We start from the raw sequence: 24,079 nt of genomic DNA, 5'->3' as shown, positions 1-24,079 counted from the left end.
AGAACAGAGAAACACCTGGGAGACCCTCACCTGGGAGACCCTCACCCTGCAGACCCTCAGCTGGACCTGCCAGCTGCCATGAGGCCATCACAGAGGTGAGATATTATAGCAACCTTTCACATTAATGATGTTTCAGTAATAATGCTAAGATGCTACATTCTTACCATTTAGTTTCTCCTCACTCCTAACCCTAACCCTAACCTTAATCCTCACTCCTAGCCCTAACCTAACCCTATCCTACCCCTAACCCTAACCTAACCTTAACTTTACCTAACCCTAACCCTACACCCAGCTCAGAGTACCTCTTACATCCAGTGATCAGTCTCTCCCTCCAACACCCTGTGATCAGTCTCTCCCTCCCTCTAACACCGTGATCAGTCTCTCCCTCCCCTAACACCCCGTGATCAGTCTTTCCCTCCCTCTATCCCCCCATGATCAGTCTCTCCTGCCGCTAACACACCGTGATCAGTCTCTCCCTTTCCCAGGGCAAGGCTGAGGAGCAGTAGTGCACTGCCCTGAGGGATGTGAGAGGACTCAGGTGTTTGTGAAACACCAGGACAATCATCTCCGTCGCCACGACAACCTCCAGCAACATATTTGCCACTTCATTCAGCCCCAGGCAGAGGATGAAGAGGAGAGATGATGAAGAGGAGAGAGATGAGGAGGAGGAGCGAGAGGATGAAGAGTGAGCAGTCATCTCTCACTCAACATTGTTCCACTCCTGTCTGTCCCTATGCATTGTGCTTGAGCTATCCCAGAATGCTCCAGTCCTATCACGAGCAGTCTTCTGTCCGCGACATGGGCGGCTTCTCTGTTTACTCTGCATCTTCCTCATTTTCCTCATCCTCCTTTTGCCAGTGTGCTTATCTGTGCAGTTTTTCCTCCTTTTTGTGACCAAAGAGAGTTTACTGTTTCTTTCCTCGATTTGTTTGTCTCAATAAAGTAACACATCTAATGAAAACAATCTAGACTAGAGAAAAGGACTTCAGAAAGTCATCCACCCAAGAATTCAGTTTTCCAGAAGGTTTGTAATTGTTAAATGTCCTTGGAGTAACAGAACATCATATCACAACTGGTCATCTTAAATATCTACCCATACCGTATAATCATAACATGATGTTCACTGCTGAGAAGATCATGGTTGCTTTCAGCTGCAGTTCTCAGATTGGTTTTTGTTTTCTGCTCTTGAAGAGTGATGGTTGTGCTAATCTGTATATAATCTGCATTTTGATCTTGGCAATAGTGCAAATTAACCACTTGTAAAGGATTATCAGGCATGCTTGGCTAGCATCAACAGAGTAATAAAACTGTCTATAGTTACAGCATTTCACACTCATATTTCACACTCACATTTCACACTCATATTTCACACTCACATTCACGTGTCTGTCCTGCCTGTCTCACTTTTCCTTCCTTTGTCAACTGTAGCTGCGTAGTCTAATCACATAGAGATTATTTATGTATTAATTAATTTATTATTCATGGGTGTGGATTAAGATTGATGTACTTTAATTTGCTGTTAAAGAATGTAGCAAATGTTTAAAAATGGATTCAGAAAGCCATCTAAGAGAGTCCTGGAACACTGTAGTTGATACTCTGATCCTCTCCTCAGACTATAACCTAATTCACATACTGTATTATACATTTATTAACTGTGTTTATAGACATGAAAATAAGACAGAAAAATTAGAATTCAAATTTTAATTGATGTAAATGACTGATTTGGCTTGTTTTGTTTCATTTCTCTGCACTCATCCCTAAAGAGGAGGATTGTGCTTGTGAGGTCAGAGATGAAGTGTGTTCAGGTTACTGTACACTGGTTGGTATGGGGTTAGTGTTCAGGTTATTGTACACTGGTTGGTATGGGGGTTAGTGTTCAGGTTACTGTACACTGGTGGGTATTGGGTTAGTGTTTATGACAGTATTCAGTGGTGGGTATGGGGTTAGTGTTTATGAGTGTTCAATGGTGGGTATGGGGGAGTCTTTCACTGTTAGTGCAGGTTATTGCTTGTGGCTAGTGTATCTTGAGCAAGCAAGTACATTGCGGTGAGTGTGCAGATCTGTGTGCAGGTAGTATTTGGGATATGTGTGAAGGTAGGAGATAGGGATTAGTGTTTGGGGATGAATATGCAAGCCAGCAATGGGGGGTTAGTGTTTGGGGGTGAATGTGCAGGCCAGCAATGGGGGTTAGTGTTTAGGGGTGAATGTGCAGGCCAGCGATGGGGGTTAGTGTTTAGGGGTGAATGTGCAGGCCAGCGATGGGGGTTAGTGTTTAGGGGTGAATGTGCAGGCCAGCGATGGGGGCTAGTGTTTAGGGGTGAATGTGCAGGCCAGCGATGGGGGTTAGTGTTTAGGGGTGAATGTGCAGGCCAGCAATGGTGGTTAGTGTTTGGAGGTTAATGTGCAGGCCAGCGATGGGGGTTAGTGTTTGGGGGTGAATGTGCAGGCCAGCGATGGGGGTTAGTGTTTGGGGTTGAATGTGCAGGCTAGCGATGGGGGTTAGTGTTTGGGGTGAATGTGCAGGCTAGCGATGGGGGTGAGTGTTTAGGGGTGAGTGGTTGTGATCCTGCAGATGATGGAACTGCTTTCACTGTGACTGTTCCACTTTTCCTTTAACTAATCCACATCCTCTCTCCAGACGTAAGAATATAATTATATACAGTAACATAACTATGATCGCATGTATTAGTTTATTATATGACTTATAAAAAAGACATTTAAACTCTATACAACTACTGCTGTGTGTGTATGGTTGATAGAAAATAAAAGTATATATGTGTTCATCTTTTTTTTGTAAATGTTCTTGTTCATTTTCTCATCTGTAACATAAATCCCTTTCACACATTTCGTGTGTCCATGTCTTCTGGGATGGAATTATCTGAAAATATTAGGGAGACTTCAAATAATGCAGGAGAGCTTATGAGACCTCATAAGATTCCCACAATGTTGCAGGAATGTTGCTTCGTGCTGGAATGTTGGGGCACGAGAGGGTTTGGATATAAGTGTGGATTTGTCCTGTTTAGTGAGTCCTGCAGGTTCATGATGTGTTCTGTTTCTATCCAGTTTATCCTCCAAAACTAAAATCCAACTGCAAACACATGATGGGCCAGTATTGTATGTAACGTGTAACTGTGATTCAAGTGTGAAGATGTTTCACGTCAAGTATGAACACTGGTCTGTAAGTGTGGTCCGTAACCAAGCTGTGGGTGACCGTGTGACTGGGGGATCTGGCTGCATTTCTGTAAATCTGAAAGGCTCTTAAGACAGAAAGGAACGGAGACATGAATCAGTGTTGGGAGAGAGGGCCAGCACACAGCAGCCTGTACAGCACATATCACACCTTTATTGTAGTTCTCTTTAAGTACTTGGAAATGCTAGTGCCATCATGGCAACAAATTACATTACAGCCCCAACATCATGATTGGAGCCTCTGCAAAGGAAAGGTTTTACTTTTCTTTTCAAAAAAAGTAAATAAAAGGCATAAGAAAAAATGACAAAATGGACCAACTTGGCATTGGCATAGTGTATTAGTGATGAGGTGTTTCCTCTGGGAAGACAATTCCACCTACACATCATCCTCCATTTGAGTGACGCACTGACAGACAGCCACCACTAGGGGGCAGTGTGCTTAAAGCCTCAGATTACTCAGACTGCCATTGGTATACATAAAGATCAAATATTTAATACAATAGATGTGTAAATAACAGTTCCTCACATCTTTACAACCCAGGACAACTGACAGCTGCTTCATGGTGGAATCGTTGGCTATATTTAGTCTGAAAGTATGATGACAAAGCTGGATATGTAAAATGACTGAAATGATGATCACCCTCATTTGAATAAATATTAATACCTATGATAACAAAGGGAAAAGGCTGCAATAAGCCAGGAATTACAGAAAGAAGAAAAAAGGATCTTAAAATAGTTGTCCATGCACGTCTCTCACTGGACTTGTGTGCTTGATACGCTACATTCTCATCCATACATGTGTATTCAGTAGCATTGGCAAACACCCTCCTGTAGAGAGAGTGTTTCTACACGTCTGTCTTTCAAGGTTAATCAGTCTTAATGAGAATTTCAGCCTAGCCTTATTAACGAAGCCTTTTAACAAGGTTGACTAAAGTTCTTTCATTTCACTGTGAGCTAAGATTCAAAGTATGTTTTGTTTTTTTTTTAAAGTTTTGTCAACAACCACAACATATTTACATCACCAGAACAAGAGCAAGCTTAATATTAACATTCTTATCTTTCAAATGTTGATTATATTGCACACACATAAATACATAAAAATACAGTTGAGAGTGGGAGAAGGAGGGATTCTCTTTACATATCTATACATTTAAAATGCATACCAAAACATCTTAAGAAAAAAAGAAACAGAACATAAAGTGTTAAAAATACACACCCCTGTAGTATTGTCCATGTGTTTCTATGACCCATTGATTGTGGGGTTTGGGATGTCAAATCTCTGGTCCATGTGCAGTAACATGTAAAGGAGGAGTTGTTTGAGGGAGTGGGTGTGTCTTAGGGACACGACCCCAGTTGGTAAGACACAGGTGGGTTCTCTTCTCCGGGGACAAACTGCAGCTTAAAGTTCCTTTAGCTACAAAACAAATACAACACATTTATGTGACTGTAGATACATCTGGATGATCTGATTCTGTTGAATTTAGCCCAAGATCAGCTAATTTAAAGAAGGATCCCAACTCTGGATTGAATTTAAAAAGATTCTAAACTGACCAAATATTTTTCACCACCTTAACCAAGACGGACAGCCACTGTTATATTATGTACTCCTGATTCTGTATATAGCATGTCATTTGGGACCATTATCATATAATATAATTAAATATACACATATAATATACACAGCGATGTAAAACATCTGGGCTTTATTGTCAATTCCACTCTGAAGTTTGAAAAACAAATAAATGCATGTGACAGGTAGTTTTAACTCAGGAAAATCGTAAAACTAAAAAACATGCTGTATTAATCTCTCACCCTCCCTAGGATTATCTAAGTCTACATAGTCTTACTCATCATCCTTCATCCACCCCTCTACGCTACATCTCTGCTCTTATCACCATTCATGCATTTACAGCATTTATCTGACACTTTTATCCAAAATGACTTACAATTATGACCGAGTACAACTTGATCAAATAAGGGTTATGGGCCTTGCTCAGGGACCCAACAGTGGTAACATAGCAGGTGCTTGAACCAGCTCTCATCCAATTACAAGTCAAGTACCTTAACCATTGAGCTATAACTGCCTGCTGTTTGACATCTCTGCATCATCTAAACTACATCATCCATCCCTCTAAACTACATCTCTGTTCTTATCACCCTTTGTCCACCCCTCTAAACTACATCTGTTCTTATCACCCTTCATCCACCCCTCTAAACTACATCTTTGATCTTATCACCCTTCATCCACCCCTCTAAACTACATCTTTGATCTTATCACCCTTCATCCATCCCTCTAAACTACATCTTTGATCTTATCACCCTCTGTTCAACCATCTCTGATCAGCCTTCAGTTGGCTGTTCTGGTTTTTTCTGTCCTGGCATCAGTTGCATTGTATCTTTTATTGGATCTTAATTTTATGATTGGATTCTCCCAGCATGCTGCTTTCCTAGGTTAATGATTTGATCTTATTGTGTAATTTTAAGTCATTGATAGTGTATGCTTTTAGATATCTTGTTTATTTGTTCTAGTCCACATCTTATTAAGCTGATTATATTGTGCAGCAATTTGGTTGACACTTGCTGTCTTTTGAATGTGCTATACAAATAAAATTGTTGCACACACAACAATTTTACACAACAACAAAGGTCTAGAGTTTACTTTTGGCATAAAGATTTTACTTGATCCCTGGCAGAAAACCAGTTTATACAACAGAAAAAACAGAAAAGGCATCTCCATTTGACACTGACAGATGAACTCTGTGTCACTAATAGAGTCATAGCAGATTAATAGATTGATATTGATTGATCAGATGACTCTTACTTGGTGGGGACACTGGGGGCTCCAGAACGATGGAAGTGGATGTTTTGCCACTTGCCATCACGGCGGTGCCAGACGCGGGTCTCCTCGGACTGCATGGTGCGAGGCCGTCCACTCCCGTCCATGTACTGTGTGAGGCGGATGTACGCAATGCAGGCAGCGTCCTCACCAATCAAGTGGACATGAGGGTTGAGCAGGATTGTGTGCACTGGTTTATTCCCTTTGGAAAGGGCTGAGAAAAACAAAGACAGAATGAGTTACTAATGAATTACTAATGAGTTACACAGTCCGAATGCTACAGCCCATTCACTAACCCTAACGCCTAACCCCACGACTCAGTCACTAACCCTAACGCCTAACTCCACATCTCAGTCACTAACCCTAACGCCTAACCCCACATCTCAGTCACTAACCCTAACGCCTAACCCCACGACTGTCACTAACCCTAACGCCTAACCCCACGACTCAGTCACTAACCCTAACGCCTAACCCCACATCTCAGTCACTAACCCTAACGCCTAACTCCACATCTCAGTCACTAACCCTAACGCCTAACCCCACATCTCAGTCACTAACCCTAACGCCTAACCCCACGACTGTCACTAACCCTAACGCCTAACCCCACGACTCAGTCACTAACCCTAACGCCTAACCCCACGACTCAGTCACTAATCCTAACGCCTAACCCCACGACTCAGTCACTAATCCTAACGCCTAACCCCACGACTCAGTCACTAATCCTAACGCCTAACCCCACGACTCAGTCACTAATCCTAACGCCTAACCCCACGACTCAGTCACTAACCCTAACGCCTAACCCCACGACTCAGTCACTAACCCTAACGCCTAACCCCACGACTCAGTCACTAACCCTAACGCCTAACCCCACGACTCAGTCACTATCCCTAACGCCTAACCCCACATCTCAGTCACTAACCCTAACGCCTAACCCCACGACTCAGTCACTAACCCTAACGCCTAACCCCACATCTCAGTCACTAACCCTAACGCCTAACCCCACGACTCAGTCACTAACCCTAACGCCTAACCCCACATCTCAGTCACTAACCCTAACGCCTAACCACGACTCAGTCACTAACCCTAACGCCTAACCCCACGACTCAGTCACTAACCCTAACGCCTAACCCCACATCTCCGTCACTAACCCTAACGCCTAACCCCACATCTCAGTCACTAATCCTAACCCCACATCTCAATCACTAACCCTAACGCCTAACCCCACGACTCAGTCACTAACCCTAACGCCTAACCCCACATCTCAGTCACTAACCCTAACGCCTAACCCCACGACTGTCACTAACCCTAACGCCTAACCCCACGACTCAGTCACTAACCCTAACGCCTAACCCCACGACTCAGTCACTAATCCTAACGCCTAACCCCACGACTCAGTCACTAATCCTAACGCCTAACCCCACGACTCAGTCACTAATCCTAACGCCTAACCCCACGACTCAGTCACTAATCCTAACGCCTAACCCCACGACTCAGTCACTAACCCTAACGCCTAACCCCACGACTCAGTCACTAACCCTAACGCCTAACCCCACGACTCAGTCACTAACCCTAACACCTAACCCCACGACTCAGTCACTATCCCTAACGCCTAACCCCACATCTCAGTCACTAACCCTAACACCTAACCCCACGACTCAGTCACTAACCCTAACGCCTAACCCCACATCTCAGTCACTAACCCTAACGCCTAACCCCACGACTCAGTCACTAACCCTAACGCCTAACCCCACATCTCAGTCACTAACCCTAACGCCTAACCCCACGACTCAGTCACTAACCCTAACGCCTAACCCCACGACTCAGTCACTAACCCTAACGCCTAACCCCACATCTCCGTCACTAACCCTAACGCCTAACCCCACATCTCAGTCACTAATCCTAACCCCACATCTCAATCACTAACCCTAACGCCTAACCCCACGACTCAGTCACTAACCCTAACGCCTAACCCCACATCTCAGTCACTAACCCTAACGCCTAACCCCACATCTCAGTCACTAACCCTAACGCCTAACCCCACGACTCAGTCACTATCCCTAACGCCTAACCCCACATCTCAGTCACTAACCCTAACGCCTAACCCCACATCTCAGTCACTAACCCTAACGCCTAACCCCACGACTCAGTCACTAACCCTAACGCCTAACCCACGACTCAGTCACTACCCTAACGCCTAACCCCACATCTCAGTCACTAACCCTAACGCCTAACCCCACGACTCAGTCACTAACCCTAACGCCTAACCCCACGACTCAGTCACTAACCCTAACACCTAACCCCACGACTCAGTCACTATCCCTAACGCCTAACCCCACATCTCAGTCACTAACCCTAACGCCTAACCCCACATCTCAGTCACTAACCCTAACGCCTAACCCCACGACTGTCACTAACCCTAACGCCTAACCCCACGACTCAGTCACTAACCCTAACGCCTAACCCCACATCTCCGTCACTAACCCTAACGCCTAACCCCACATCTCAGTCACTAACCCTAACCCCACATCTCAATCACTAACCCTAACGCCTAACCCCACGACTCAGTCACTAACCCTAACACCTAACCCCACATCTCAGTCACTAACCCTAACGCCTAACCCCACATCTCAGTCACTATCCCTAACGCCTAACCCCACATCTCAGTCACTAACCCTAACGCCTAACCCCACATCTCAGTCACTAACCCTAACGCCTAACCCCACGACTCAGTCACTAACCCTAACGCCTAACCCCACGACTCAGTCATTAACCATAATGCCTAACCCCACAACTCAGTTATTTCATTATTTAATAAACGTATCCACTTTATTTCATTATGTCATTATTTAATAATGGTATCCACATTATTTAATTATTTAATAACCCTATCCACATTATTTCATTATTTAATAACCATATCCACTTTATTTCATTATTTTATTATTTAATAATGGTACCCACATTATTTAATTATTCTATTATTTAATAACTGTATCCACATTATTTCACTATTTAATAACTGTCACGGGACGCTCCCCCCCACAAGTCATGTGGTACAGCCTGCCGCGTGCAAGGGGGTTCACGCTTGTTTATGGCCACGCCCCCCTGAGGGCACGCACCTGTATGGGGTTAAGTGTCAGTGTTTGTTAGTCTATTTAAACCCCTGTCTGTACATCCCTCACTGTGGGTCATTGTTTAGTTGTCAGTCAAAGTTTATGTTAGTATCCGTGTTTGTCTAGTCTGTGAACATGTTACAATTGTTGTTAAGGTTAGGTGTGTTCATGTTCTCTGTTAATGGCATGTGTGAGTGCCATTGTTGTCTGTTACATGTTGTATCATTAAATGTTTCACTACGTCGAGAGAGTCTGTGCGTCCTGTTCCATGCCCTTCGGCACTCGGGCAATCGTTACAATAACCATATCCACATTATTTCATTATTTCATTATTTAATAACCGTATCCACATTATTTCATTATTTAATAACATTATCTACATTATTTCATTATTTCATTAATTAATAACATTATCCACGTTATTTCATTATCTAATAACATTATCCACATTATTTCATTATCTCATAGTGGTATCTACATTATATCTTATTATATCCACAATATATCTGTCACGCCTTTTGCAAGGACACCCTCTACAGTGGACTACCTTACCCACAAGCCTCCTGTGTGTTCCCAGTCCCCAGATTATTAGCTGCGCTTGTGTCTTGTTTTCTCTAATATGTTTCGCTATATAAACCCTCATGTTTCTGTGTCTTTGCGAAGTCTCATTTGCCTGCCTTACGTTTCTGAGCCGTTGTCTGTTGTATATTCTCGTTATGTATCGGATTACTGCGTGTTTTTTGATTATTCATTTCCTGTTCCTGTTTAGACTTGTTTGCTCTGTGCTACATTTGGAAAGTGTCAGGTTCAGTGAAAGTGTCAGGTTCAGTGAACAGAGATGGAGTCACAGGCAGTAAGACGGATGCAGAGACAGACACCAGGCAGGGGTAATACCCAAATGTAGCACAGAGCAAACAAGTCTAAACAGGAACAGGAAATGAGAGTAATCCAAAAACGCAGTAATCCGATACATAACAAGAATATACAACAGACAACGGCTCAGAAACGCAAGGCAGGCAAATGAGACTTCGCAAAGACACAGAAACATGAGGGCTTATATAGCGAAACATATTAGAGAAAACAAGACACAAGCGCAGCTAATAATCTGGGGACTGGGTACACATAGGAGGCTTGTGGGTCAGGTAGTCCACTGTAGAGGGTGTCCTTGCAAAAGGCGTGACAGATATAATGTGGATATAATAAGATATAATGTAGATACCACTATGAGATAATGAAATAATGTGGATACCAATATTAAATAATGAAATAATGTGGACAATGTTATTAGATAATGAAATAATGTGGATAATGTTATTAGATAATGAAATAATGTGGACAATGTTATTAGATAATGAAATAATGTGGATAATGTTATTAGATAATGAAATAATGTGGACAATGTTATTAGATAATGAAATAATGAAATAATGTGGATAATGTTATTAGATAATGAAATAATGTGGACAATGTTATTAGATAATGAAATAATGAAATAATGTGGACAATGTTATTAGATAATGAAATAATGAAATAATGTGGATAATGTTATTAGATAATGAAATAATGTGGATACCGTTATTAAATAATGAAATAATGAAATAAAGTGTATACTGTCAATAAATAAAGTAGTAGGAGATGATGTATGATGGTTAGGATTAATGGACTAGGGTTAGGGTTAGGGTTACTAGACTAGGGTTAGGGTTAGGGTTAATGGACTAGGGTTAGGGTTAGGGTTAATGGACTAGGGTTAGGGCTATTGGACTAGGGTTAGGGTTAGGGTTAATGGACTAGGGTTATGGTTATTGGACTAGGGTTAGAGTTAGGGTTAATGGGCTAGGGTTAGAGTTAGGGTTAATGGACTAGGGTTAGGGTTAGGGTTAATGGACTAGGGTTAGGGTTAGGGTTAATGGACTAGGGTTAGGGCTATTGGACTAGGGTTAGGGTTAGGGTTAATGGACTAGGGTTAGGGTTAATGGACTAGGGTTAGGGCTATTGGACTAGGGTTAGAGTTAGGGTTAATGGACTAGGGTTAGAGTTAGGGTTAATGGACTAGGGTTAGGGCTATTGGACTAGGGTTAGGGCTATTGGACTAGGGTTAGGGTTAGGGTTAATGGACTAGGGTTAGGCTTAATGGACTAAGGTTAGGGTTATTGGACTATTATATTATGATGGACTAACCGTTCTCAAAGTAGAAGCGGTGGAAATCATGTCCTTCCACCAGGTTGCCCAGAGCCTCTGGCTCAAAGGACGTCAAGCCTGGGTCACAGAGTTTACTGTGAAACACACAAACATACACACATGCACACACACACATGTGCACACGCACACACACACGCATGCACACGCATACACACACATACACACAAAAGCACCAAAAATGAAAGGTGTACACTCAACCTTTTCTAGCATATTGAAATCATGGCCAAACATATCTGACAGTATCTGTCATATCTGATGCTGGAATGTTCGATCTGATCAGGAAAGATGTGCTTGTGTTCAGCTTTTTGATTGGCTGACTGGTTGCTGCATAGCAACCTTTTTTCCCATAGGAAAAACACACAGCCACACCTACTGTAACTGGTTACACACTAACTGGTTACACTCTACTGGTTATCAATCAATTGGGACTCCATGACAACCATTTAACCACCTAGGAACATGTTGTGAAATAGGTGTTACGTTTACACAGCAACTGCTTAAGATGCAATTCAATACAGCCAGGTGATTACATACCACCGTGCTATTACATACCGCAATTAAACATAGCTAAGTGATGTCATACAAGACATAACAAAACCAATTACATAACCTTACAAAAATGTATGATATCACATGACTGTGCTATATGACATCACATGCCTGTGTGCTGTATGCCAAGCCCATGTTATGTTATGGGTTGTTCCATTACAGGGGTGGGGGTTACCATTCACATGTTTTGTTATGGGCTGTTCCATTACAGGGGTGGGGGTTACAGGGGATATAATACACACAAATTTATGTAGTCTACTACCCTATCTGTACATTCCAGATAATATTCACTTTACTCAGCTTGGGGCTTGGTTCAGGATTGGGGGCGTGACTGAGCGTTGTCTGTGGGGCGGTCTGGCTCAGGAGTGGGGGCGTACTGAGCGTCGTGGCTGTGTGCTGAGCGTTGTCTATGGGCATGGTTCAGGAGTGGGGGCGTGACTGAGCGTTGTCTGTGGGGCTTGGCTCAGGAGTGGGGGCGTGGCTGAGCGTTGTCTATGGGGCATGGTTCAGGAGTGGGGGCGTGGCTGATTGTTGTCTGTGGGGCTTGGCTCAGGAGTGGGGGCGTGGCTGAGCGTTGTCTATGGGGCATGGTTCAGGAGTGGGGGCGTGGCTGATTGTTGTCTGTGGGGCATGGTTCAGGAGGGGGGGCGTGACTGAGCGTTGTCTGTGGGGCATGGTTCAGGAGTGGGGGCGTGGCTGATTGTTGTCTGTGGGGCATGGTTCAGGAGTGGGGGCGTGGCTGATTGTTGTCTGTGGGGCATGGTTCAGGAGTGGGGGCGTGGCTGATTGTTGTCTCTGGGGCATGGTTCAGGAGTGGGGGCGTGGCTGATTGTTGTCTGTGGGGCATGGTTCAGGAGTGGGGGCGTGGCTGATTGTTGTCTGTGGGGCATGGTTCAGGAGTGGGGGCGTGGCTGATTGTTGTCTGTGGGGCATGGTTCAGGAGTGGGGCGTGGCTGATTGTTGTCTGTGGGCATGGTTCAGGAGTGGGGGCGTGGCTGATTGTTGTCTGTGGGGCATGGTTCAGGAGTGGGGCGTGGCTGATTGTTGTCTGTGGGGCATGGTTCAGGAGTGGGGGCGTGGCTGATTGTTGTCTCTGGGCATGGTTCAGGAGTGGGGCGTGGCTGATGTTGTCTGTAGGGCATGGTTCAGGAGTGGGGGCGTGGCTGATTGTTGTCTCTGGGGCATGGTTCAGGAGTGGGGGCGTGGCTGATGTTTGTCTCTGGGGCATGGTTCAAGAGTGGGAGCGTGGCTGATTGTTGTCTGTAGGGCATGGTTCAGGAGTGGGGGCGTGGCTGATTGTTGTCTGTGTGTGATTACCAACAGCCTTCTTACATCTGCTTCTCTTTCAGTAGCTTGTTGAGGCCCAGGAGAGGGAATTAGTTCACACACACACACATTTTCTAGACACGTAGTTTCCAGACACAGATCTCATATGAAAGAGAAGTGAAGTGAAGCTTAAATATACAGTTGTGAGTAACCTTTACACAGACCCAGACTGAGGTGTGTGTGTGTGTACTCACGAGTAACTTTTACACAGATCCAGATTGAGGTGTGTGTGTGTGTGTGTGTACTCACGTCACGAGTAACCTTCACGCAGATCCAGATTGAGGTGTGTGTGTGTGTACTCATGAGGAACCTTCACACAGATCCAGATTGAGGTGTGTGTGTGTACTCACGAGGAACCTTCACACAGATCCAGATTGAGGTGTGTGTGTTTGTGTGTGTGTGTGTACTTACGAGTAACCTTCACACAGATCCAGATTGAGGTGGGTGTGTGTGTGTGTACTCACGAGTAACTTTCACACAGATCCAGATTGAGGTGTGTGTGTGTGTGTGTGTGTGTGTGTACTCACGAGTAACCTTTACACAGATCCAGATTGAGGTGTGTGTGTGTACTCACGAGTAACTTTCACACAGATCCAGATTGAGGTGTGTGTGTGTACTCACGAGTAACTTTCATACAGATCCAGATTGAGGTGTGTGTGTGTGTGTGTGTGTGTGTGTACTCACGAGTAACTTCTACAGATCCAGATTGAGGTGTGTGTGTGTGTGTGTGTGTACTCACAAGTAACCTTCAAACAGATCCAGATTGAGGTGTGTGTGTGTGTGTGTGTGTACTCACGAGTAAGCCTCAAAGTCACCGTTGTTGATTGACTCAATCAGCTGCTCTGTGACTTTAATTATTTCCTGCTTCCGAGCTGAAACACAAAGCAAAGACACAAATCATGTTGTGGCACTTTTCGCTACACCACAATCAAACCATCAAAGTGGCAGATCCAAAACCTAAATCACTTAAACTTTTAAGCTTTTAGATACCCATTTATAAGCAGCAATACAGTGGACAGCAAAACAATAACCAAATTAATTGCTACAAAATACAAATAATACTTAATCAGACCAGAAGTTTCTGTCATTTTGTGCGTGGTAGTCACCATAGCTGCAGCTCTGATTCTGATTCCAATTGTGATTCTGAACACACAAATCTGATTAGATTCAGGTTCATATTTATAAATGGGCAGCTAAGGTAAGTACTTCCCGAAAGTCCCTTGTGGTGTGAGGTGTTTAAGAATGTTAAGAATGTGGTGTTTAAGAATGAACAGTGTTTAGTGGCGGAGTCACAGGAAACACTTTCATCCAAAAGATTAAAGGACTCATTTACCTTTACTGATAACATGGCAAGCTAAGGAACAGCAGAGACATGCCTCACGATTGGTCAGAACGTCACATTTCTTAGAGATTAAAGGCACAGTGCCTGTGTATCTACTGCACGATAGCAACAGCATAAAGTTTAACCAACTGGGCAACAAGACATGTTACTGACATCTAGAGTGTTCAGGTAATCTTCACTGTTAACTATGCAAAATGTGCATATTTAGTAGCATTTAAATGATAATGGAGCATCATGAAAAATTAATGATTTGTTTAGTGTCTCATGCCCGGAAGGTTTCTGGTGAACGTGATGGTTATAAATGCTTAATGACTTAAAAAAAGACACAAATGCATTGCATCTGTTCTCATAATGACAGGAAATGCTGGTATTTTAGCTCCTGCTCAGCATAACATGGTAAAAAATATAAAGTTTAAAAAAATATAAAGTAAACTGTTGAGTGCAAGCATTCCAGATGTTTCCGTAGCAGTTGTTTTCAAGCAAAATGGCAAATGCCATCAGACTGAAGCTGGCAAACAATATTACATGTGTACAAATCAAACTAAGCAGAGCCATTTCCATTGTCTTTTAGTCACTTGAAAAATGGCTGCAGACAAACTGCCCACTGCACAAAGGCAAGGAGCACCTAACTGTCAGACCCAGGGAGAAAGAGCAATGTCCTCTCTCCAGACAAGAACTTAGACGTAGGTGGGGTTTGGGGTGGTGCTCTTGGGGAGACAGAGTTAGAGAGCGCATGGTGCTCTCAGAGACATAAGTGATGTCTTGGGGTGGTGCGCTCAGGGAGTCGTAGGTGGTGTTTAGGGGTGGTGCTCTCAGAGAGACATAGATGGTGTTTAGGGGTGGTGCTCTCAGAAAGACACAGATGGTGTTTAGGGGTGGTGCTCTCAGAGACGTAGGTGGTGTTTTTGGGTGGTGCTCTCAGGGAGATGTAGGTGGTGTTTATGGGTGTTGCTCTCAGGGAGATGTTGGTGGTGTTTTGGGTTGGGCTTCTAATGCTGAGACTTTTTTGAGACATCTAGAGTGTGAGGGTCAGATGTGGGCTGTTAAGGGCAGTTGGGGTTAATGTGGTCAGTTGTTGGTTTTATATTATTCAATAAATAAAATGAATAAATATTATGGGCAGTTAAGAGAAGGCTGGAGCTAAAAAAAAGCAGTCCAAGGACACATACAGGCAGGGCAGGTGGGGACATTAAAGATAGCTGGTATTAAGGGTTAGAGTTGAAAGGCATTGAGGGCAGATGCAGGGTATTAATGGTATTAAGTCTCTCAGTTGTATGGAACATTTTGGGGCAAGTGACATTGGCATAAAGAGTGGGCAGGGGCAGAGGGGTAAATGTCTCTCTCTGGCCAGGGTGGGACTTACTCAGCATAGCGGAGACGGGGACCTGCCTGGGATCCAGGGGTAACGGGCGGGCGGAGGACTGCCAGACTGAGCTAATGCTGAAGCCTCCCAAACGCCTAGCTGTGTACAGCCCGGGGAGGGGGGGGGGGGGGACCACAAACAAACAAACAAAAACAAACAAGACATTTCTGAGATATGAACAGGAAAAACTGCCACAGAAAGCAGAGATGCTTCGGTGAAAGATGTGGAAGGCTGAGCAAAGGAAGAGTGTACATACAGAGAGAGCGAGAGAGAGAGTGGAGAAAGAAAGAATGAGCCCACAGGAAGGGGATGAAGCAGCCACACAAACAGACAGAGGGATGGATGGATGGATGGATGAATGGATGGATGGATGGATGGATGGATAGATGGATGGATGGATGATTGTGCCTACCCTTCAGATCTTCCTCCTCTATTGTGGTGTTGGCGCTCTCTGTTGATTCCTGAGACAAAATAGAATCAAAATCTCTAAGATTCCCAGTGATCACCAGCAGAATGTGTGCTGCGTCTGCCTGAGCTGTATAAACTCCAGAATGGAGCAGGAGACTCTCCTTCTGAGCCAACATCTGGGATATTTCAGCACTGACGTAGAGACTAAAGACTGCTCTCGCTGACAGTGCCTGATGCCGAGAGCCGTGCTTCACTTGTAGTCCATCCTCTTTCCCCCCTGAAAGTGAAGCAGGCTACATTAAACAAACTGAAAAGATGACTCTCACCTTATTCCTCTCTACAGGATTATGGATTACGGTAGTCTGTGGTTCCTGAGAGAGAGAGAAAAGTTATAGACTTTACACACATGCTCATAAACATACACACACAAACTCTAGATTCATTCTCTCAAATATATTAAATACACACAAACACACAGCTAAAGAGTAATGGCTAGTGTTTGTGGTCTTGGACTAAACAAACACATTGGGTGTATATAATCAAAATAAATGTAAAAAACCCCACATCTTTGTTGCAGGAATTCATTCAGACTGTCTGAGCCAATGGAAACTGAGCAAAGTGCCACAAATGGAAACAGATTCCCTAGATGTCAGCCTTCCTCTAATCAGCCTTCCTCTAATCAGCCTTCCTCTAATTGGAAACTCACTCGACATGAAGGATTTGAATCAGACAGACCTGTTTGTAGTCCTGTTTGTGCGCAGTTCTGCATGTATATTTTAAAAATACAACTGCATTTTCAAAAAATAATGTAATCCTTTGAATGTATTCCAAGAGTGAGAACGAGAGTTGTGACAAAGTTTATGCACTTTAATCAGGATTTCAATGTTTACCTTTAAAATGTGATCTGATCTTTCTCTAGTTACAATAACAAACAGACTGTCTTAAGAAGCAACATTTTACAAGTGATGTATATTAAAAAATGATCTAAACAATTAATATCTGATATTAAGAAAGAATGTGAACCTCTAGGATGAAGGTAAGTGAAGTCATGTATTGTAATCCAGGTGGAGTTGCCTATCCTACCAAATAATACAGTACCCACAGTTAATAGCAGCTTTTCACAACATGATCCTGTCCAGGTGTAATATGGCCAAATAAAAAGAGATTTTGAATGATCTAAAAGAAAATGCATTAAATTTCACTGGGAAAAGCTTGGGCCTCCTCAGCCTACAGGCAAGCACATGGTATACAGCAAATAAAACACTTCCTAATACTTGCAAATAGAACCTGTTAGTAGAAACTCTTCCTATTACATGCAAATAGTATTAAGCCCAGTTGGTTTACCTCATGGCTGTGTGAGGCTGAGATCACTGAGCACAAGAGACCCTAACCCTAACCCTCTAACCCTAAAACTAACCCTCTAACCCTAACCCTAACACTAATACTAACCCTCTAACCGATACCCCAGCCCTAACCCTAACCCTAAAACTAACCCTTTAACCCTAACCCTAATACTAACCCTCTAACCGATACCCCAGCCCTAACCCTAACCCTCTAACCCTAAAACTAACCCTCTAACCCTAACCCTAACCCTAATACTAACCCTCTAACCGATACCCCAGCCCTAACCCTAACCCTCTAACCCTAAAACTAACCCTCTAACCCTAACCCTAACACTAACCCTCTAATCTTAAGCCTAACCATAACCCTATCCCTAACTCTAACTTTAACACTAACCCTCTAACCTTAACACTAACCCTAACTCTAATACTAACACTAACACTAACCCTAACCCTTTAACCCTATCCCTAACTATAACCTTAACCTTCTAACTCTATCCATAACCCTAACCCTCTAATCCTAACCCCAACCCTAACCCTCTAACCCTAAGCCTAACACGAACCCTAACACTCTAACCCTAACACTAACATTAACCCTCTAACCCTAACCCTAAAACTAACCCTCTAACCCTAACCCTAAGCCTAACACTAACCCTAAGCCTAACACTAACCATAACACTCTAACCCTAAAACTAACATTAACCCTCTAACCCTAACCTGAACCCTAACACTAACCCTCTAACCCTAACACTAACCCTCCAACCGAAACACTAACCCTAACCCTATCCTTAACCATAACCATAACCTTAACCCTCTAACTCTACCTGTAACCCTAACTCCAACCCCAACCCTAACCCTAAGCCTAACACTAACACTAACCATAACCCTAACACTAACCCTAACACTCTAACCCTAACATTAACCCTCTAACCCTCAGCCTAACCCTAACACAAACCCTCTACCCCTAACCCTCTAATCCTAACCCCAACCCTAACGCTGACACTAACCCTAACCCTAACCCTTTCTCTAGAGAGTTCTCACATTAGAACTGTGGGCTAGCAGGCATCTCTTACTGGCTCAGTCCACACATTCAATCACATGCACAAAAACACTGAACAGGACTGGAATTCATGGGAGGAAATGAGAGCATGAACCAACTGCTCTCTAAAGATTAAAACACTGGAGTGTCTTACATCTGCTGAAGGTCACCTCGATGTTCCTATTCACTACACCATGCAGCAACATTATATAAACAGATTACAAGATCAGATTAAAAGTTTTGGTAAATATATACTATTATATTTTTTAACAACACAGTCCTGAACGCCATCTGCAATTTACTTGATTCGCATGGACACATTATCAACATTTATAGCATTCCCCACACGACCTCCTCCGGGCAGCGTCTTTTTCCTTCAAGCTCAAGCTCCTCTAGGCCTGGGAGCTTGAGGGTCCTGCATAGTATCTTTGCTGTTCCCTGGACTGCACTCTTCTGGACGGAGATGTCGGATGTCGTTACTGGGATCTTTTGGAGCCACTCTCCCAGTTTGGGGGTCACAGCCCTAGTGATCCAGTTACGACGGGAACCACAGTTACCTTCACCTTCCACATCTTTTCCAGGTATTCTTTCAGCTCTTGGTATTTCTCCAGTTTTTCATGCTGCTTTGCCCTTCTGTCACTTGGATTGCACATCTATCACTATGGTCTTCTTCTGATTTTGTCAGTCTGTATCTGGAAGTCCCACAGGATATTAGCTCAGTCATTCTCCACCACCTTTGAAGGCATATCCCACTTTGACCTCAGAACTTCCAGCCCATACTAGGCACAGATGTTTCTGGGGTCCTGCCTGCTGTGGTAGAACCCAGCCTCTACTGATCTTGTATTCAGAGCTTGTTCCTGTGCTGCCATGATTAGTGCCTCTGTGCTGTCTTTCAGTCCAGCCTTTTCCAGCCATTGGTAGGATTTCTCCATATCAGTCACTTCCACTATCTGCTGGTGGTTCAAATCCTGCAGGGGTTTTTCCTCCCATGATGGTCTCTGTTCCTCCTCACTTTCATCATCCTCAGGTTTCTGCTGTCTGAGGTTCTCACTAAGATCTTCATCACTTAGGGCCATCCTCCTGGTGTACTCCTGGATCTTGGTTGTTTCATCCTGGACAGTGGCTCTGATGCTCACTAGTCCTCAACCCCCCACCTTCTGCTTAGTGTATATAGGGTTAATATTTTTAATTATCAATTACTTGGCTTGTTTAATTGTTTTAATTGTTAAATCAAAATATGAATTTAATTATTATTACTTTTCGACAATGATCAGATCACATTTTTGGGAGCAATTCATGTGGAAATCCAGATCATTTTCTTACAACTATATATATGAAGTCATACAAAAAAAATGTAATTCAGTATAAAAAGCACTAGAAGGACCACCTATTTTAGATTATGGGACAATAAAATGTACAATTGTGTTGCGCAGTACTATTAGCAAGACTAAATAATTTAAATTATTTTAAAAAGGCTTTTATTATTCCATGTTCTCTTTTACTGCTTAATTACCTCATTAGCTATATAGATAACTAATGTGGCTATTACTTGATAGCCAATGTGGCTATTACTTGATAGCCAATGTGGCTATTACTAGATAGCTAATGTGGCTATTACTAGATAGCCAATGTGGCTATTACTAGATAGCTAATGTGGCTATAACTAGATAGCCAATGTGGCTATTACTAGATAGCTAATGTGGCTATTACTAGATAGCTAGCTCATTAACTGTAGTAATAGCCACACTCTCGCCTATGAATTAGCCAGTGAGATAAATGTGGTAATGAATACCATGTAAATTAATTCCAAATTAAATACTGGATTAGAATGCATGTCAATACATAAAATACTCTTAAATTATTGAAATTCTGTTCAATTTTGCAGATTGTAATATCATGCTGAGCGCCTTGAGAAAAACCTTGTTTCAAAAGGGAATGAAAATCCCTATTCACTACATTCCCTGGGAATTATTTTGATGTTACAGTGAGCAGGACCACATGGTCAATCAGTGACTAGGAATAGTTGCGATGTTTTTTCAACCAAATACAAAATACTGTTTGTGGAGCCTTGAATTATTGTGTTAATTTTTTTGGTCCTTGAAAAATTCCCCAAAGATTTCCCGTAAGGTGTTAAGTGGAGATGGGTGTGCAGCTGTCATGCAGAGGGTCAGTCTGTTGCTGTGGATACCAGTGCTGGAGCAGCGCCTGTGTCTTTGGGACTGCTGGCTATGTTGGTTTTGTTGTTGACCTGTAGGGGGCAAGAGGAAGCAATCAGACATTACTAAACAATACACTGATGGTTGCTATGGAACCATGGATGAGTGGTACAGAACTGCTTGCAAAAATCCAGACAAGACTGATGACATGTAAATACACACACCTGTAAAGGTACTGAACAACACCTGTAAACTTATTGAACAACACCTGTGCGTTTGCTTAACTGTGGTTCAATGGTGCTGTGGTAGTGGGTTTGGGGTAGTGGACTGTGGTTCAGAGGTGCTGTGTTAGTGGGTTTGGGGTAGTGTTCTGTGGTTCAGTGGTGCTGTGTTAGTGGATTGTTGTTCAGTGGTGCTGTGTTAGTGGACTGTGGTTCACTGGTGCTGTGTTAGTGGATTGCGGTTCAGTGGTGCTGTGTTAGTTGATAGGGTGGTGGTAGCTCAGTGGTTAAGGTACTTAACTTGTAATTGGAAGGTTGCTGGTTCAAGCCCACTACTGCCAACTTGCCACTATTGGGCCCCTGACCAAGGCCCTTAACCCTCAAGTTGTACTCAGTCATAATTGTAAGTTGCTTTAGATAGAAGTGTCAGCTAAATGCTGCAAATGACTGTGGCTAGTGAATGGTGCACATCAACATCTGGGCTACAGTATGAAACATGTATAAAATACTCCCATAATGTAGGTGTTCCTAATACTGTATCTGGTATAGGCTCAAGGTAGGTGTTTCTAACATGGTGAGGGTTTGTAAACTAACACATTTAGTGTGTTTATGGATAATGATATGCAACTTGCAATAAAATGAAGAGTGGATGTAGTACACACTTTAAGTCTTTAGTGAGATGAGTGCAAACAGCAGATGCCACGCACCTTGACACCATCCGGCTTCTTGTTTAACAAGCTCTTGGCTGCTGTTAGACCAAAAAAAGAAAAAAGATTTTAAAAGGGGAAATAAACTGACGGGCCCAGATTATTCCCCATGCGACAGGCAGTTTGGGACTGGGGTCCAAAACAGACACCATTATCAACAGAGTCATTAACACAGTTATTAACACATAGCCATTTGCAAGTAAGGCAAGCTTTCGCGCATAAACCCAATGTCTGTCATAGCTGTGCAACTTAACTCTTACATGAGATGTGTGTGTGTGTGTGTATGAGTGAATCATACCCACGATGCTGTGAATAGACATGCCAGGCCTATAAATCTCTGCTTGCACATATCGGCAAACTACTCACCTTCACTGGTTTATAACACTGAACCCCTTTAGCTGGTGTTATCTAGAGATGGAAATCTCTGTCCTAACAATGTTCAACCTGATTACAATCCTTTAGGCATTGATTCAATGCCTCATGATAGCATCCTTCTCATGTTTCTGCTCTGCCACACAATATCCTCTTCACATGTGTCACACACAGGCTCACTTTGGTACCCTAGGGATCTGGATTAACTGCTTTTTAACATTATTCTCACATTCACTTATACTTGACTCTAATAGTTTCAAAGTTGATGCAATTGAATCACCACATTTAGAATGATCACCATTAGAATGATGCAACACAAAGAATTAATGCATACCCCAACTCTGCCTTACACTACTACTAGTCTACTTTACACCCCTACTCTGCTTTACACTACTGCTACTCTACTTTATACTACTTTACACCCCTATTCCGCTTTACAATACTGCTACTCTACTTTACACCCCTACTCTGCTTTACACTTCTACTCTACACTACTTTACACCCCTACACTGCTTTACACTACTGCTACTCTACACCCCTACTTTACATTACTTTACACCACTACTCTGCTTTACACTACTTCTAGTCTACTTTACACCCCTACTCTGCTTTACACTACTGCTACTCTACTATATACTACTTTACACCCGTACTCTGCTTTACACTACTACTCTACCCTACTTTACACCTCTAACATAACCCTAACCTTTAAAACAATCACACAATGATTAACATAACCCTAACTCTTAAAAAAGTCATCACACACTGATTAACATAACCCTAACCTTTAAAACAGTCATCACACACTAACATAATCCTAACCCTTAAAACAGTCATCGCACACTAACATAATCCTAACCCTTAAAACAGTCATCGCACACTGACTAACATAACCCTAACCCTATAGTGTCTATAGACAACTAACATCAGCACAGTTGTTTACATACTGAACAATGTTTTTGCTGTAATTACTTTGTTTTAATTTAGAACACCTCAGAACTATCAAACACCCCTTTACAACACAGTATTAAGGAATAATATGCATTTAGGCATGTCTAAAGGCAAGACAAGCGTCATCTAGTAAAACATCAACATATTCGGGAGGATATACATTCATAAAGCACTGTGACATGTTATTACTGATGTTAGACATACGGCCACTTTGTGAATGTAAAATCCATCAGACCTACATGCACATGAGGGCACTGGTTGGTTAAGAGCCGGTAGATGGTTTGCAGACAATCAAACAAGCAATGTTTCTGATTCATCAGACTGTAAAAAACAATGTGTCTGATTCATCAGACAGTAAAAACAATGTGTCTGATTCATCAGACAGTAAAAACAATGTGTCTGATTCATCAGACTGTAAAAAACAATGTGTCTGATTCATCAGACAGTAAAAACAATGTGTCTGATTCATCAGACTGTAAAATAGCGTATTTTATGTCCAGATGGGCTCTTACCTCAAGAGACACACGACCCCAAAAAGGAAAGAAAGTGAAAAAGGAAAAACATAAGAATGTAACGATCTTACTGCTCTAGTGACTAAAAACGGAGGGATGTGATCACATATCAGACATCACAGCAACAATCTCCACTTTCAGCAGAGTGGCTGAGGGCTTGGGCAAATAAAATGTGTTCAACAGGAAATATTAGAGTAACACGCACACACACACACACACACACACACACAGACACACACACACACATTTCACCAGACACATATGATGGAGATAAATTTATCCATACACACACGCAGGTACATAGGTACATACACATCCATATATACAGACACTTACATACATACACATATGCATACACGTACACACGTCCACACACATAGACACATATACACATCCACACACACATACATTCATCTATGCACACACAATGCAGACACATACAAACATCCATACACA

At 42.8% G+C, this 24,079-nt stretch overlaps 1 protein-coding gene and 1 long non-coding RNA gene across 9 annotated transcripts in view; one reads left to right on the top strand and one right to left on the bottom strand.

The window, feature by feature from the left end:
- Nucleotides 1-12: 12 nt before the first annotated feature.
- Nucleotides 13-2,845, top strand: LOC118241973. Its single transcript, XR_004776466.1, has 2 exons — nucleotides 13-95; nucleotides 486-2,845. It is a non-coding gene; the product is annotated as an uncharacterized LOC118241973 (long non-coding RNA).
- Nucleotides 2,846-3,321: 476 nt separating this feature from the next.
- camk2d2 (calcium/calmodulin-dependent protein kinase (CaM kinase) II delta 2) overlaps nucleotides 3,322-24,079 on the bottom strand; it is a 47,064-nt gene continuing 26,306 nt past the window's right edge. For 2 of the 8 annotated variants that reach the window (XM_035529687.1, XM_035529694.1), the window contains 10 exons: nucleotides 21,789-21,829; nucleotides 20,893-20,952; nucleotides 16,652-16,696; nucleotides 16,330-16,378; nucleotides 15,918-16,016; nucleotides 14,546-14,566; nucleotides 14,009-14,084; nucleotides 11,317-11,411; nucleotides 6,011-6,239; nucleotides 3,322-4,603 (listed from right to left, as the gene is read on the bottom strand). In XM_035529687.1, the coding sequence (XP_035385580.1) occupies nucleotides 4,600-4,603; nucleotides 6,011-6,239; nucleotides 11,317-11,411; nucleotides 14,009-14,084; nucleotides 14,546-14,566; nucleotides 15,918-16,016; nucleotides 16,330-16,378; nucleotides 16,652-16,696; nucleotides 20,893-20,952; nucleotides 21,789-21,829 (719 nt within the window). In that variant the 3' untranslated portion in view covers nucleotides 3,322-4,599. Of the gene's footprint in view, nucleotides 4,604-6,006; nucleotides 6,240-11,316; nucleotides 11,412-14,008; nucleotides 14,085-14,545; nucleotides 14,567-15,917; nucleotides 16,017-16,329; nucleotides 16,379-16,651; nucleotides 16,697-20,892; nucleotides 20,953-21,788; nucleotides 21,830-24,079 lie in introns of those variants that run through there. The other 6 variants (XM_035529689.1, XM_035529690.1, XM_035529691.1 and 3 more) reach the window with 6 other exon arrangements.

The sequence above is a fragment of the Electrophorus electricus genome, chromosome 9, assembly GCF_013358815.1.
Source record: "Electrophorus electricus isolate fEleEle1 chromosome 9, fEleEle1.pri, whole genome shotgun sequence".
Taxonomy (NCBI): domain Eukaryota; kingdom Metazoa; phylum Chordata; class Actinopteri; order Gymnotiformes; family Gymnotidae; genus Electrophorus; species Electrophorus electricus.
Note: the sequence above shows the minus strand (reverse complement) of the source record. Positions and strands in the feature narration are given on the sequence as shown.